The sequence below is a fragment of the Cebidichthys violaceus genome, unplaced genomic scaffold (genome assembly GCF_023349555.1).
Source record: "Cebidichthys violaceus isolate CVI_PGR_0920_01 unplaced genomic scaffold, fCebVio1.0.p SCAF_4, whole genome shotgun sequence".
Lineage (NCBI taxonomy): Eukaryota > Metazoa > Chordata > Actinopteri > Perciformes > Stichaeidae > Cebidichthys > Cebidichthys violaceus.
The window spans coordinates 13,936,152-13,952,292 of NW_027176594.1; the positions used below are offsets into that span (position 1 = coordinate 13,936,152).

At 44.6% G+C, this 16,141-nt stretch overlaps 1 protein-coding gene across 8 annotated transcripts in view; it reads right to left on the reverse strand.

The window, feature by feature from the left end:
* Nucleotides 1-340: 340 nt before the first annotated feature.
* The window catches only part of adgrl3.1 (adhesion G protein-coupled receptor L3.1), a 122,556-nt gene continuing 106,755 nt past the window's right edge, over nt 341-16,141 (reverse strand). For 2 of the 8 annotated variants that reach the window (XM_068726589.1, XM_068726588.1), the window contains exons 18-26: nt 15,598-15,664; nt 14,369-14,460; nt 10,771-10,939; nt 8,773-8,952; nt 7,592-7,685; nt 5,143-5,271; nt 4,395-4,412; nt 3,498-3,800; nt 341-3,040 (exon numbers count right to left, since the gene is read on the reverse strand). In XM_068726589.1, coding sequence (XP_068582690.1) covers nt 2,397-3,040; nt 3,498-3,800; nt 4,395-4,412; nt 5,143-5,271; nt 7,592-7,685; nt 8,773-8,952; nt 10,771-10,939; nt 14,369-14,460; nt 15,598-15,664 — 1,696 coding nt within the window. In that variant the 3' untranslated portion in view covers nt 341-2,396. The remainder of the gene's footprint in view (nt 3,041-3,497; nt 3,801-4,394; nt 4,413-5,142; nt 5,272-7,591; nt 7,686-8,772; nt 8,953-10,770; nt 10,940-14,368; nt 14,461-15,597; nt 15,665-16,141) is intronic. The other 6 variants (XM_068726590.1, XM_068726591.1, XM_068726594.1 and 3 more) reach the window with 6 other exon arrangements.

The following is a 16,141-nucleotide window of genomic DNA, read 5'->3' on the forward strand; positions in this document are numbered from 1 at the left end:
TGTTTCGTTCCAGAAATCATGACGCAGTTACTCAAGATAAGATTGTGAACAGTTTCATGTATTTTCTTTCAACCATAGTTCTCTGGCGCTTTGAGCACCGCACGCTGAGTGCCACATAGTCCCATTAAATTTGAGAGAAGACAGACATCTCTACGGCCGATATCTCCCGAACTATAGGCGACTCACACCAAAACAGAAATGTCGCAAAGTGTCCACACACCAACATTGCCTCATTACAGTAGAAATGAATATCTGAAGTGAAAACACTGTTTAACTCATGTTTGAATGTTTGCATTCAATTTCAATGTAATGACACTCAAGAGGCGGGGAAACCGCAAAGCTATGTCAGTAATTTATTTGTTGGCAAACAACTTTCACTGTTACAACAAATATTAGTTATGAGATCATTCAACTTGGAACCCATACAAAAAGAATAAATAATTAGCAATAATATTGTAATTATAATCATGATCATAATAATTTAAAAAAAGAACCATAAAACAAACCCAGTGCCATTTGATTTACTCCTGCCTAAAGCCAGCGTTCTTTCCTCCAAGCCTGTTTTGCCGCTTTCAAACCAATAAACAGATAAATAAATAATTTCTCTCGGGGACATGGAGGGGGCTTGTGGGATACATGTGCAAGCTACACTTCATAGACTTATGATTTTTTTCTTCTTCTCCTAAATAAGTAAACATTGGCTTTCCACATTGGACAGTGCTACCGTGTGCAGAGTTTTCACATCTTCAGTTCACATATATACGGTGTATTTATGGCATTCTTCCAAATAGCGGACATTTTCTTCCTTTTTAGTTTAGAGAATGACATTTCTTTATTCTCAGGATTCTTCTTCTATACAATCTCAACCAGCACAGCAAGGTAATATCAATTGGTAGAACATTTGGCAATAGAGAGGGTATGCTTCATAAACCGTTCTTGTGTTGCTCCCAATGTCTGCTATCTCTGTAAAAAAACAAAACTTCACCCAGGCTTGTGCCTAAAGGAAGGAAACGCTTTATTCAAGAACAAATGAGATGAGACCCACTTCCAGCAAAGACTAAATGGCAGCATTTCCATAGCAACCGCCTCTTTCATAACTTAGCCAATTCATTGCCTCTTTAGTTTTCCATCTAGACAGTGGTAAAGCATATGATAACAGCTGATTTGCAAAATGTAAGTGACAGTGGTGTTGCTATAAAAGGACCAGAATGAAGTGTGCGTGGGGTATATGCGTATTAATTAACGAGTGCTTAGCTGTCTCTGCGTTTACGAAAAAGAACGACAAATTGTTCCTCGCTCGTTCTGCCATCTACACGTGACCAGAACTCCTCGTGACGTTTCAGAACAGCTCCGCGGACAAAAGGTTTGCAACTTAAAAAGAAATTCAAAAAAATAAAAGACTTGGTCATACGCAACATTTGCATCTGTATCTGTATTCTGTACAATACATAGAAACAGTTTGTGAATTCTTTATAATCCTTTGATAACTGAAAACTTTTACAGAAGAAAGGAGAAGAAACGGAACCCATTCTTTTTTTCCTTTTTTTTTTTTTTTCAATTCAGTCTGTTGTAATATGATCTTCCTTCTTTGTTTTAGGTGAAGTACACAGTAGCCGCAGTCACTACAACTTGCAGGAATGTTACACCAGCCCAGACACAACTCCAGTTTAGCAGATACGAACGTGAAGGGGAATTCAGAACATCGGCGTGATATGGTTACAGTTCGGTTGCCCAATAAAATAGTTCTTGGGATGATCGGCCGTGAGGGCATATATCGTACATCCTCCACTTGATTGGCAGGTAGTGGGGCGGGGCCTCTTCAAGGCCAGTTTATGTCGCGGACGCCGGAGTTCAATACCCTGCTCTGAGGTGGAAACTTCATCCCAGCACGTGTCTTTAAGAGTGAGACGGAGTGACAGACGAACAGACAAACAGACAGGCAGCTCCTTTTTAAACCAGGGCTGGGGGGCCACGCCTCCCTGTTGTGTTGGTAGTGGAGACTATACGCTATGATCTGCTAGAGGTCCATATTGGGGAACTTGTAGGGCTACGGTCAATCCAAGATTCCATATCAAAGTAACAGGTAGGGTGAAATTACAGAATCCCTCCCCCTTCCACTCCTTTCCAGGGTTTAAAGTTACGTTTCTGTTTGATGTTCCCAAAAAAGTCTCTCAGAACCGCTCGGCACCATTTGTGACAATACATTCAGTCCCCGCTTTCATCAGACCGGCGATTTCACAACCCTATTGTCATGAGCCACAGTTAATGTCACACACAGTATATCGATCCAGGTGCGGGCCAGCTCAGTCTGTCGGTCAACAACACAGAATGTTTTTCATTGGAAGGTTGGAAGTGTGAGAATGGGCTGGGGAGGGATAGGAGTCTCTCGGTCGGCTCTATAGACTGGTGACCAGGTGGGAAGGGTCTATTGGTGGCTCCTCGGGCGATGAGTCGGACTCGTCCTTGTTGCCGGACACCATGTATCCATCGCTGCCACCGCGGCCCATGTGGTAGTAGCTCTGCAGCTCGTGGAGGTGATTCCTGGAGCCCAGGTTTGGCATGCTCTTGTAATAGACGTCGTCCAGCTCCGGAGCTGTGGCGCTCTTACAGGGCTGCAGCTCACCAGAGCTGTCCTCCTCTCCGTCCGTTAAGCCGTTCACCTGCCCGTCTGGAAGGTCCGTCAGCACCGGCATGCTGGTGTACAGCGAGTCTCTGTGGTTGGGCGAATGCGTGTGCTCATCGGTGTGCTCGTTGGTCAGCAGGGGGAAGAAGCTCTCGCTGGTCTCTTGAGGAATGCGCCGCGGCCGGGAGAAGCTGTGCGGCGGTGGCGGAGGCGGCGGGTGGCTGTCGGGCGGAGGGGGCCGCGGCGGCAGGAGCGGGGCGTTGGACTCCTCCCTGATGATCTCCAAACCCAGGTTCTCCTCGTGGGGGAAGGCTGCGGGGTTGTCCAGCACCATTGGCCCGTTGTCCTCTTTACCGCTGCCCACGCACCCACTAACTCCACTGCTGCTGCTGCTGCTGCTGCCTCCCGCCATACTCCCTGAATATGAACCAGGCAGGAAAAATCAATTAAATCTCAGTGGGAATATCCCGGATAAGTAAGAGTTAAATAAAAATACATTTAAAAATAAAGTTAAAAGGTAATGATTTGTTACTATTGTGTTTACAGGTTGTTTCAGCTGCCCCCAAGTGACCCCAAAAAAATCTGGAAATGCAGGTTTAAAGCCACTGACCACCCACACAGGTATTTTCACTTATGCTGGCTGATTAGATCATTGCTTAGTTCATAGCCTAAAAAACATGTTTTGCAACACATGTATGTGTCTATCAATAGTATAACTGTTGCCAGCAAAACGCATACAAAGCAAAGTTTCTCGCCTTCTCCTGGTTTGGAAAATTTTGAGGCACAAAAGTGTTTCAGGCACTCAACTTAGATGTGCACTTTACAAAGAGGTGTCCCTGTCTAAACCGGAAACAACTGAAACCAAACCAGTCACCTCCGTTGGCCATGCTGCTGTTCACCAGCTTGTTCATCAGGTTGTGGTTGCGCTCGGTGGTGGCCCTCTCGTGGTTGTTGAGGTAAGACGGGATGTAATTGGAGGTCAGCTCCTTGAGGATCTTCTTCTCCAGGGTGGTCTCCTTGTGGTTGCTGTGGGTGCCGTAGCCGCCGCTACGGTCCAGAATCTGGACGCAGTCGCTCAAGTACTCGCTGCTGGCCATGCTGTAGTTGTTGGCGTGGTTGCCATTGAGAGGGAGTGTATCCATCACGCTGGAGTCTCTCGCGTTGTTCAGGATACCCTCTGAGGAACAAATAATATTTTTTTTAAAAAAGGATTAATTATTAGGATTTCTTAAATAAACTAATTGGAATCCTCAGAAGAGTAGATTTTAATTATTGTTTGATATCATTGCGTGTGCTGTGAAGTGAGGATTAAAAAGTAGCAATGATAATTTTCTTGGAGGGAGAAGTGCTCCGAGCGTCCATAATTCATTCATGAGAAGCCTCAGAAGTACTTTTTATTTTCTCAATTACTGCCAGCACGACAGCGATACGCACAAAAAGAATTTCACTGCAAAATAAGTATGTTCTGGAGTGACATTTAAAGTGATTACATTGTCAGTAATTTTGAGGGCAAACCTATTCCATCTCAGTTCTAACAATTTGCACATTTGATTAACAATATTTCAATTAAATGAGATTCAATTGTAATGCTTCTTCTTTTTTTTATACTATGCATATATTGTCCTCAAGAAAATTGCATTTCCTAGAAAATAAATCTGTGACAAATCTAATAAGACAGCCGTGTCACATGGACTGATTTCTAATGATTTGGACAAAAAAAAGTGGAGGAAGTCGATGCTATTGAAGCAGTAGTATGAAATTTAGCTCATACTTGTGTCTCGGTACGGTGCTAATGGGCAGCATGAGGGAGAAGAGAGAAAACAAACAGACGTGAGTTCAAACACGGAGAGAGACAACTTTCAGCAGCAACAGAATCAACAGTTGGACGGTAATTGGAAGGCCTGATAGAAAATGTCTTCACAAAGAAACCCTGTCTGGTAATCAATATCAAAGTCTGCTTTCTGAGGCCTCGTTGGTAACTTGTTATTATATGGTTCATTAGTTATTTAATACAGAGAAAACATAAAAAATACATTTGAAACATACAGTAGACGAGCACTAAGCCAAGCAATGCAAGTCCCAACCGACACACAGAAAATGACATTTCCAAACGAAGCACATGCTGCATGAAATTAACCATCAACATAAAATAATACAAAACACATCATGGCTCCCAAGTAGCTTATAAAACGGCAACATGTGGCGTGCATCCATAACGCACAATAAATCAGCACGTTATGCTGTTTTGATAAATCGTCGGCGGCATTTTCTTTTTTTTCCGTCTCCACATTGGTGCGCTGTGAGAGCTGCCCCGGTGGGTGTCCTTTGTGCGAGATTGTTGCAGCGTGATTGATCGCCTCCACTCGGGAGCCACAATAAGGCAAGATCAGATAGGCGGCCAAAGATGTAGCACAGTAGCACAGCGTTTAAAATGAAATAACCATGCAAAAGCAATGTAGTGCAAAAAAAAAAAGAAAGATAAAAAAGATGTATGTTTATAGTAGGAACATCAGGCACACCTTGGGTGTTGTACATGCCCACGGCTGGGTTGTTATAGACTGCCGAGTCCCCCAGGAGAGTGTTATAAGGATTGTTAGTACCATGGGGACGAAGGAGAGCATTAGTTATAAGATGATTAGCCATGGCTCCTGGTACAGGCAGATAGAGAAAAGGGAGAGGAAGAGCGACAGCCAGAGTGGAGAGAGGAAGAGAGAAAGAGAGAGAGAGAGGAGGGGAGAGAGAGAGAGGGAGAGAGAGAGAAAGAGAAAGGGGGGAGGGAGAGAGAGAGAGAGAGAAAGGGGGAGGGAGAGAGAGGGGGGAGAGAGAGAGGGGAGAGAGAGAGAGAGAGAGAGAGAAAGAGAGAAGCACTCGAGGAAAAGAACAAAAACAAAAAAACACAAAAAAAGAGGCAGAGCGGAGAGATTGAAGGAGAGAACACGTAGACGTTGCAGAGTGGAGGTAAGTAAGGGGGGGAGAAAGAGGGAGAGTGAGATGGAAAGGTGAGTGTGTGGAAGAAGGAGGGAGAGAAGAGGACAAGTAAATCAAACAAGCAAACAGTTTTGAGTGTGAAAGCCAAGAAAAAGCTTGACATGTCGTTCTTGCAGCCGCCGCATACAGGTCGAGGGAGGGGAGAGAGAGAGAGAGAGAGAGAGAGTAGCGTGGCTCGGAGAAGACTGTGCTGCAGTTCAATACGCTTGAGCAGAGCAGCAGCATGACTACAGGATAGTTAATGGACAGTGGGGCCACAGAAAAACGGTCTCGGTGCACTTCCTTCCCCAGGTGGGAGACAGATCATGTAAACATGACGACGCTGCAGACGAGCAGAAGACAAATGGCCGCGACAGCATCCATCCCAGTGTTGCGTCAAACAACCTGCTACACCTCTCCCGCCACTGCTAAGTGTGCATGTATGTCATACGGCATCCAAACGTCTCTGTGGTGACTTTTTTGTTTTTGCTAAGAGGCAGAGTGTCGAGGTGTTTAGCTAAAAGAAAATGCCACAACATTTAAGTTGTCTGACTCCTTAAAGTAATGTTTTAGGATACCACAGTTTAGTTCATATTTGTAGGAATTCATTACTATTTCGGAAACGAGAAGTTGGCCAGCAGCCCTGAACTTGGCCGACGAAATAGAGCTCTATGGAGAATAAATTAAAAAGACTGGAGAAAGTGCCATCAGAGTTGGTTATGGGATTAAAAAAATAAAATATATATATACATGAATAAATAAAATAATAGATACATAAATAAACAAAAAAATAATAAATAGATAAATTAATAGATATATTAAAACGTAAAATAATAAATAGATAAATAAATAAAAAAATAAATAAACAAATACATATGTGAATAGATAATTGTAAATGTACTCATATACTTTATATATACGGTACTAATTTTCACCCCCACACAACTAAAAAGAGACAAAAGTAATACTATATATTAGACATAATAATGTCTTCAAACTGAACTTTAAAGTTGAAACAAACACATTTTACTCTCTCCCAATTCCAACAAGTCAATCTGCTATCAGCACATCAAATTCATTCCATCCCATCCCTATTCACCACTAAACCGCAGTACATAGACATTTGAAATCTACTGGCTAAGTAGCTCTCTACACCATACTTTAAAGTGTGAGGGAGGGGGGGGGGGGGGTCTTAAGCCCTGCCTCTAAGTGTGTGATAATTCAGGCGCTGACACACACCGTGTCTGCTCGAGCATCAATCTGTCATGCTAACAGCTTATTAGTGGCCCGAAGGAAGCGAGGGCCACACCTCGACTTGGAGACTAACAAATGGCAGTGTGTGCGCGTGTGTGTGTGTGTGTGTGTGTGTGTGTGTGTGTGTGTGTGTGTGTGTCAAAAATGTCTAGGTGTCTATGTCCTCATTACCCTCGCCCCCAGACAGCTATGCTGATGGAATCCATTCTTACAGCGACTTTCTCTTGAGGGGCAGCTCAGAATACAGTAGAAATACAGCGAGCTGAGCCTAATGCACACTTAAAAAGCTCTGCGACTAACAGCAGCCTTCCGATGATGAGATGGACATTTCTGGTACTGTGGTGAAAACAGTACATTTGAGAATCGGCAACCTGAAGCGACACGTTTGGCTAATAATAAAGCATTATTTCTAAAACCTAAAAGTATAATAATAAAAGGGACTACTGATGTAAAGCTCGAGACTCGCACACATACTTTAACTTTAAGGAGTTTTCACTGACAAATGCTTCAAAAGATGAACCTTGACTCCGGAAAAGTCAACCTTTTGACGCATCAGCACAAAAAACATAAAGCATTAAGTCTGTTCTGCTAATGTTCCTCTCTACAAGAACACAGTACCACTGTCAGGAGTGTAGGGCTCCTACCACTTTAGTAAATGACAGTGCTGCAGGAGCATCCCCCACTATTAAAAAAAGTAGATATGGTGACAGTGATGAGGATGTGAATGCTGTGGTATCCCGCGGTTACCTCTGTTGAGCGTGGCGGAGCTGTTGATGTCTCCGGTGATGAAGGAGGACTCCTGTTTCCTCACGGTGTCGTTCCACATCCGCCTGATGCGACTCTATAGGCGGGAGAAAGGAAGCGAGAGAGGGAAAAAGGGAAGGAGTGGACAAAGACAGAGAGGAGTAGCAATAATGAGAGGGAGAAGGAGGTAAAAACAAAGGAAGAAGCGGGAGGAAAAGTCAGGAGAGGGAGGACACGGCGACGAAACATGGTAAGAAACGTAATATATGAAGGTGTGATGTGCAAAAGGAGGGCAGATTAGTGCGGGAGAGGCAGTGAGGGAGAAAGCAAAGAGACGGCCAGCAAGAGAGAAACAGGTGGAGGGGGGGGAATAATAACCCGTCAATGCGACTTATACTCCATCTGTCAGCATCAATATGTGAAGGTGTAAGTCAGGGTTTGGGCTAGCTCACTTTCCACATTTTTAAAGGAACAGTGTGTAACACTTAATTAATTGGCAGAAATCGAATATAATATCCATAACTATGTTGTATCAGTGTATAATCACCTGAAACTAAGAATCGGCAGTGTTTCAGTTAGCTTAGAAAAAGGCATTTATATCTACACAGGGAGCGGGTCGTCATTCCACGAAGTCCGCTATAGCGGTGCAAGACGGCGGACTCCGCTATCTGAAGGTTCGGGATGCGTTCTGAAACCCGGTACTAAATTATTAAAGACCGGGGTATTGATAAGCCCCGACGTTACTGGTGCTTTTTATTAGTACTTTTTAAATGTTTTGGCATCATTTATTATCACGCTGCAGCGCACACCTGCTCTGCTCTCTTTGTCGGGCTGATCTCCTCCAACGACACACACACACACACACACACACACACACACACACACATACACACACACACACGTGGCGCGAGCAGAGAGGCCGCTGTGGTGAGGTGGACCAGGTGACGTGAAGGATACTTGAGTTGACGGCAACCACCCGTGTTACTGTACCTGCGATAAAATATTTGGAGGGGGGGGGGGGTCTGAGGCTCATGTTGTTGCTTACTATCTGCAACCTCACCACTAGATGCCACTAAATCTTACACACTGTTCCTTTAAACTCTGCACACGTGTTGTTTTGTCACATATTAGTTTCCACATTAGAAGCTGTTTTTGCCCCCCCCCATGGCTATCTCCGGCCTCACCTGAGAGTCTGCTGTGCTGTAGCGTCCAGGTGTGCAGGCAGGTAAGCTCACCTGTGAGCCCGTGGAGTAGCGGCCCGGCGTCCGCGACGTGGTGGTCTTGCTGGAGGAGGAGATGGACGTCTCCACGCTCTTGCCGCTGCAGCAGTGTGTGCGCAGGCATTTTCCGTACTCTTTGCGCACCTGGGCAGCGGAAGGTGAGAGGTGGAGAGAGTTACGGACTGACACACACATATATGTACATTTAAAAAGCACCGGAATTGACTGATGTTCCATTTTAAACTCGCATTTACCGAAGCATATTTCTAAGATGACACACCAGCAAAGTCTGGAACGGCTTTAACTTAATATAGCGACCCCCTTTAACTTCTTGTACTCAAATTCCTTGTGCAAACATTTACTCCATAAAAAAAAAAAGTGGACATTAACAGATTAACTTCATAACCCCCCCCACACACACACACACATCAACCTCAACCCCAAATGTTATTACTGCCACAAATCCATCTGAAATGGACGCGTCCCCCCCCTGAGGGAGACACCCGATGCAGCGCGTACACACTGAACATCTGCATTTAGATCCCAATCAAGTTTCGAACAAACAGGGCCGTGATTGCTTTTTAACAAGCTCGTTGGACTGTCGGGGCAGCCGGCCGTGCGTTTGCCGCGCGCTCTGTTTGAACAGCTGTGCGGTGAGCTGCTCATGCATCTTGGGAGAAAACGGTGTTGGATGGCGGCCAAAGAAAACCTCAGCACTGTTCTGAGGACATCTCTCAGGACACCTGATCCCATGGCCTAACACATACTTAAGTGCACTGCACACACACACACACACACACACACACACACAAACACACACAATAGTGCACTTGTTTACTGGTTGTACACTTAAGAATAAAAACTCTCTGCGGGGCTGCAGCCAGATGAGAGCATTAAGCATCTGATGAATTTTCTTTCCATGTCCTACTCCTCTTCCGTGCTCACTGACAGTGAGTGGGAGACTCCCAAAAATATCTCAGGATGTGGAGGAAGCCACATGTAATTCAAATACATAGACAATAAAAGTGATGCGTATGTGCTCACAACTCCTTGAGGGCAACCAAACGCTGAACATATATAAAGGAGATCATCTTTTTCGAAAACAAGAGGGGGGATCTCGAGGGGGAGCTGTGCGTCAATGTGAGTGAGGTTAAAACAGAAAGGAGTGTGTATGCAGCCACTGAAAGCAGACACGCGTTTTTCTCCATCTGTGTGGAAGATTTGAACAAGCTACTGAATGCGACGGACGAATTTCCCAAAACTAAAATCATGAATTATACTCTGGATATTCTCTGAGATGACAAGTGCCAAATGTAAAAGAAAAAAGTCACGAATTTGTGAGATTATGAAGTTGTAAATTTATGAGAAAAACAAACTCGGAGCACAAAATCTCCGTCGCTTTCTTTTGCAAAGTTGAATCCACCTCGTCGAACCACAGATCCAACCGTTAAACGCCACGGTAACGTGAATTTCCATCCATCCAGGTCAGGTCAGGTCACAGGAGCAGCGGGCTACGCAGGGTATTCCCTCTCTTTCCAGAAAACTCTAAGAACATATTTGATCATAATATGCGCTTCACAACACAAGCAGTGATGTAATTTATATATATTTTTTTATAATCCTGCAATTTTGGGGGATTTTACTCACATATTTTTCTCGTGAATTAACAACTTTAATCTTGGAACTTCTGAGTTCTTTTCTCCAAATATTATCCCGTTCCCTTGGCTCTTTAATTATTATTTGATTTTCTGTTAGGGGGAAGACAGAAACACTGTTTATTACCTGCTGCCAAGAGGCCAGACAGACCGTTAAAGAGAGAGAGAAAGTGAGGTAGTCTGTGTGAAAACGAGAGAGAACTAAGCAGCCGGTTGGGGGATACCGAGCGTCCGATCAAACCTGTGACAGCTCGGTGGGTGTTTTTCGATGCTACAAAGTGCGTCTGCGCAGCTTTGTCTCGCTCACCTTCTTCTGCAGTATGCAGTGAAAGATGAAGATGAACATGCCCTGCAGGGAGTTGAAGATGGTGAAGAGGTAGGCCATGATGACGGTGCTCTCGTTGATGTACATCAGGCCGAAGGCCCAGGTCAGGCCCAGCAGGCACAGCAGGGCTATGGCCCCGATCACCCAGGACCTGGAAGAAGAGGGGACACGACTTGAGATGGAGAAATCAGTTCAAAATATCATTCAATGTGCTAGAATCTTGACATTTGCTACGTCAGATAATATGTTAAGTATATATTGCAATTTGTAACATGAGAGCATGAGAGGTTCTCTTTTTTATTTTTAATGTATCAGAAAAGCTGTTCAGCCAAGTTTAATGCACGTGGAATCACAAGGCAGGAGAAAGTGGGTTAGCGAGGGTTCATTCGGAGTCCCAACACCGCGGGAGTGGGATGGAGAAAAACAGCGAGAAGCTTTGCCCTAAAAGAATCCTACTCTTACGAAAAAAGGGTGAGAGAAAACAGAGAGAGAGAAAGTGCATTTGATACCGTCTCCAGAGAGGGAGGCGGAGGTCAGAAGCCAGCTGATGTCAGCCAAGAGAAGGGCCGACAGCGCGGGACCCCGTCCAAGTTACGCCTAAGCTCCGCTATTCGGAGGGTCAAAGGCTTTCACAGCAGAAGTGGGTGCTGGAGTCTGTTAGTGCAACTGCGACTGTAACACTTTAATGGAACGGACTTTAATCCAAGTTTTCAAGGCTGTGAACCTCCGTTTCTTATAAAGCCTAATATGCAGGAGTGAGTCATTAGGGCCAAATGTCAGAGGAATGTGGTTGTGTCGGGGCATGTGTATGCATCGTAAGTCCCTGTCTGAGCGCGTGCATGCCTGTGTGTGTGTGAGTGTGTGTGAGTGGGCTCTACTGGGCAGTAAGTAGAGGGACATTACAGCCATTATAAATGACATTTCCCACTAAAGGTCACCGTTTTCTGGTCTGTCGGGGCCGCGATGATGGCGGTTAATTTGATTGGCTGACTGGACAGCGATCACCTCTCATGCGAGGAATGGGAGACAAAGGGAGGGAGGGGTGGAGGGGGGGGCAAGAGGAAAGAAGAGGTTGAGATATTAGAAGAGTTAGCAGGAAGGAAGAGAGAAAGAGGAGGAGAGTAAGTGAGCGAGACCGCCGGTGATTGATTCGATGTTGCCCTCTGTGGCACCGCTCAGGCGAGACAGAACCTCCAATAAAGCTCGTTTGACGACCCTCTTCGATAAAGGGTACACTCATCCCTCACTCCCCCCCACCGTCTCTCCGTTCTACCTCTTCCTTCCAGCGCTCAACCCTCCCCCGAGTTGCGTCTACTCTCTGTTTCCCCCTCGTTTCATGTCGCGCCATTATAATATTTCAATAGCGCGTCGGGTTTATGGATCAGAGGGGGCTCACAAATCACACATGAACACGTAATCCATTTCACAAGGCAGGTTAATGGTTAATTTAGGGATATGCACGGACTCTGGGCAGGTTCTACAGACAAACACGACGACAAGCAAACCAATGACAAATGTCTCCAAGAAGAGGAAAGTATCCTGATTGGAGAGAGGCCTTACCGGAGCCAATCCACAACAAAGACAACTTATGGTGGCTTGGATTCAGAAGGAAACAAAAGGAAGAAAGAAAATAATAAGACAAAAAGGAGCACGATGATGATGATTAACAAGTAAATGAACCACAGTAAAGACATGACTAATGAAGTGAAATATATTAAAATCTACTCAGCCTTTCGTGTGCTCAAAAAGACAAACGAAAGTCATTAAAAAGGGGAAGAAATAAAATGTGTCACAATCTCAATCGTCGTCTGGGCTTTTTTGATTGAGCTCCCCTGAACTCGCGCAAAGATCTTTTTTGAAACTTGCTTCCCACTTGGAAGACCAACTCAAAACTGCCGTCTTTAAATATACATCGGCAGTAATATTTAAATGATAAATCAAACGGGGTAAGCCATTCCGTGATTTACATGACAAATTCCGAGCTGCGCCTCAGTCGGGCGTCGAGCTAAAGCCATGGCACACTGTTTGAATTAGACTGGGCCTTTTGTCTTGAGCTGCACTGGAACGAGAAATAACACAGTCCTGATTGGTTAGCTTAGTAGACAGAGTTCAATGGAAATGAAGTCATATTTCAGCAACGTTCTCTAAGGGCAATGTGAGTAATGACATGACTGGGAAAAATAACGTGATGGATTCAACGAGGAGCATCTTGAACTGATGTAGGACAAAAGTCTGCTTCATGTTGCTGCTAACATACAAAAAAAAGGACAATGAACATTAGATTTAAAGGAATAGTACTTAATACACTTCTTTGAGTCCTTGCTGAAAGTTTGATGATAAGATGGATGCCACTCTTAACTCTGCGAAATAAATATGAAGTTGGAGCCAGCAGCCCAGCAGATTGGTTTCGCACAAAGACTAGAAACAGCTAGCCTGGATGTGTTTAAAGGTAACAAAATCTAAAGTTTGCTATTAACATGTTGTTTGTTTGATCATTTAAAAAAGTGTAAAAACTAAAATTTGCAATTTTACATGAGGTTGACAACAGGACTATTTCTCTCCCGGCTAAGAAATAGTCTGGCACATAATCTCCCGTAAATCCACCGCTTGTTGGTTTTATTTGTTGGTTTCTGCGCAAACAAACGGGATAAACTATTATATTATATACTATACTACTATATTAGTGAGCTTTCAAGGTAGCTCTTGGAAGAATAATTTTGTTGGCAACCATTAAGTCTGAAAACTGAAGCCAATGCAGAAGTGCCTTAAACTTGCATTCTCTCTAATGGCCAGCAAGGGGTGACTCCTCTGGTTGATAAACAAAGTCTGATTGTATAGAAGTCTATGAGAAAATGACTCTACTTCTCTCTTGATTTATTACCTCAGTAAACACTGTAACATGAGTTTATGGTCTCAATCTCTAGTTTCAAGTCTTCTTCAATACAGCTTGATGTTCATTTAGAAAGTTATGGTCCATTTAGAGTCAAATAGACCATACAGCAGGGTAAGCTTTAGGGAGTGGCTACCTTGTGATTGACAGGTCACGACACCACAGAGTTGTCCAGTCTGAGATTTGTCCGTGTTTCACTTCACAATGTGTTTGCACTTCATGAAAGTTTCTGGGCGCCTAACTTAGCTCCACCTTCCTGTTTCACTGGTTGCATAATAACAAGATTGTAACGGCCAAAAACCAAAATGGCGTCGACCAAACTACCAAACAGAAGCCTTCGGAGCTGTAGTCCACATACCAACGGGTGACGTCATTGCGACTACGTCCACTCCTTCTATACAGTGTTTGATTCTGACAGAGTTTGGCAAGCTGTTTGTCCCTGTTTCCAGTCTTTATGCTAAGCTAAGGTAACATATTGAACGGACTGACATGAGAGTCCTCGCTATCTTCAGATTTAACTCTCGTCAAGAAAGCAAACAAGCCTATTTCTCAAAATGGTGAATTATTCCTTTATCTTCCACACACACACACACACACACACACACACACACACACACACACACACACGGGCATGCATAATCACACTGCACTCTGGTGTGACGGCAGGACTGCATGCACACATGTACTTACTTGATGTTGTCCAGACATCCAGAGTCTGGTTTGAGAATGGCCGTGTGGTGGAACATCTTATAAAGGGCGATGCCGAGGAAGATTACATTCAGCTGAAACACACACGCACACAAGTTAATATTCTTCAGCAACAAGCCTAATTAAAGACACAATGTCACCACAACAATTCACTCACACACACACACACACACACACACACACACACACACACAGTGCATATCATTTTATTTCCCCCCCTGCCAGCAGTAATTGGCTCGGGGACACCGTATCAGCCCACAATCAACAGCCCTTTATGTGCTCAAAATACTGCAGCTTGAGCATCGGGGGAAAATACAGCAGACATTACATCCATCGGCGGTCGTTGCTACAATAGAAAATCCAATTCTCGCCGATGGGACCTATTTTATTGGCCTGGTAACGCACAGATAGGGTGGTCTGACAATGGCCGTGTGTGCTACCAATGGGCGTAGAGGCATAACAGAGCGGTCCCACCTGCACCGCTCCCACTTAGATCAGCGATGGCCTGCCTGACATTTCCAAAAATGAGTGCCGAGCGTCGGTGTGCATGCTGACATTCACCTAATTGGGAACATGTCCTCATTGCTTTCATTCTCTTTTACCCAAACGTGGCTTTTCAGATATTCTTTTTGCTTTTTCTGTCCGTCTTCCCAGTCGTCTAACTCCTCTGTCTGTGTTTACTGCTTTCGAGCTATAAGGACCGTTCCCGCTCCTCAGAACGGTTTGCCAGCTCATTGATATGAAATGGAAAACGGTCAGACTGAGCTCTTCCTCTTCATACTGTGTAACAGGCTGCCTTGTAATAAAGCAGCCAGGCCGGGGGGAAGCACAGTGCCTGGATCATCAAATAAGTGGCAACATAACTTTTGTAGAGTTCTTATCGTAATCTGCGGTTTGCGCTTGATCTCCTTTCCGAAAAGATTTCCAGCTTGTTGGAACGTGTGCCCACTTGAGAGTTAATCCACGAGCAGGATTTATTAAGATTGACATATAAAGTTCCTTCCACTTCCAACGTACACTGGCGAGGAGCTCCGGCGAACCTCGCGGAGTGATTAATGAACACCTTATATGTAAACTTTCCCACGTGAACATGTGGAAGTCTACTACTACTGCGCATGGAGAGTGTGTGTGAGCATGCGCCTGCCTGTGTGTGTGTGTGTGTGTGTGTGTGTGTGTGTGTGTGTGTGTGTGTGTGTGTGTGTGTATCTCACCATAATGATGAGCGTAGCAGGGCCTATAAAGCTCCAGATAAAGTACGTGTCCAATCGCAGCCAGCACCTAGAGAGACAGAGACATGGAGAGAGAGAGAGAGGGTGAGAGGGAGAGTGAGAGCCATCATGCACAAGAAATAGAAGGGGGGGGGACGCATAGGGGATTAAAAACATGCTCCGGTCTCCAGATGGATGTAGGGTAGCAAGGATATACCATCGGAGGACAGGGCATGCATCATAGATACACATCCACACACACACACACACACACACACACACACACAAAAAGTAGCACATCACTTTTCGCCATTTATCAAATGAATCACGATGGAGGGAGGACAAAAGAAAAAAGAGAGTTGCGGGATGAAGGGAACAGACTAAACGCACATCACAATCGGAAGGGGGTCGGGGGGGGACAGCGAGGGATGAGCGCCCATGATAAATTATGTGTATATATATATATATTTAGACGGGGATGGTGGGCGGATATATTTAGATGGTGGGGGTGTCGTATATACTGTATGTATATATATATATATATATA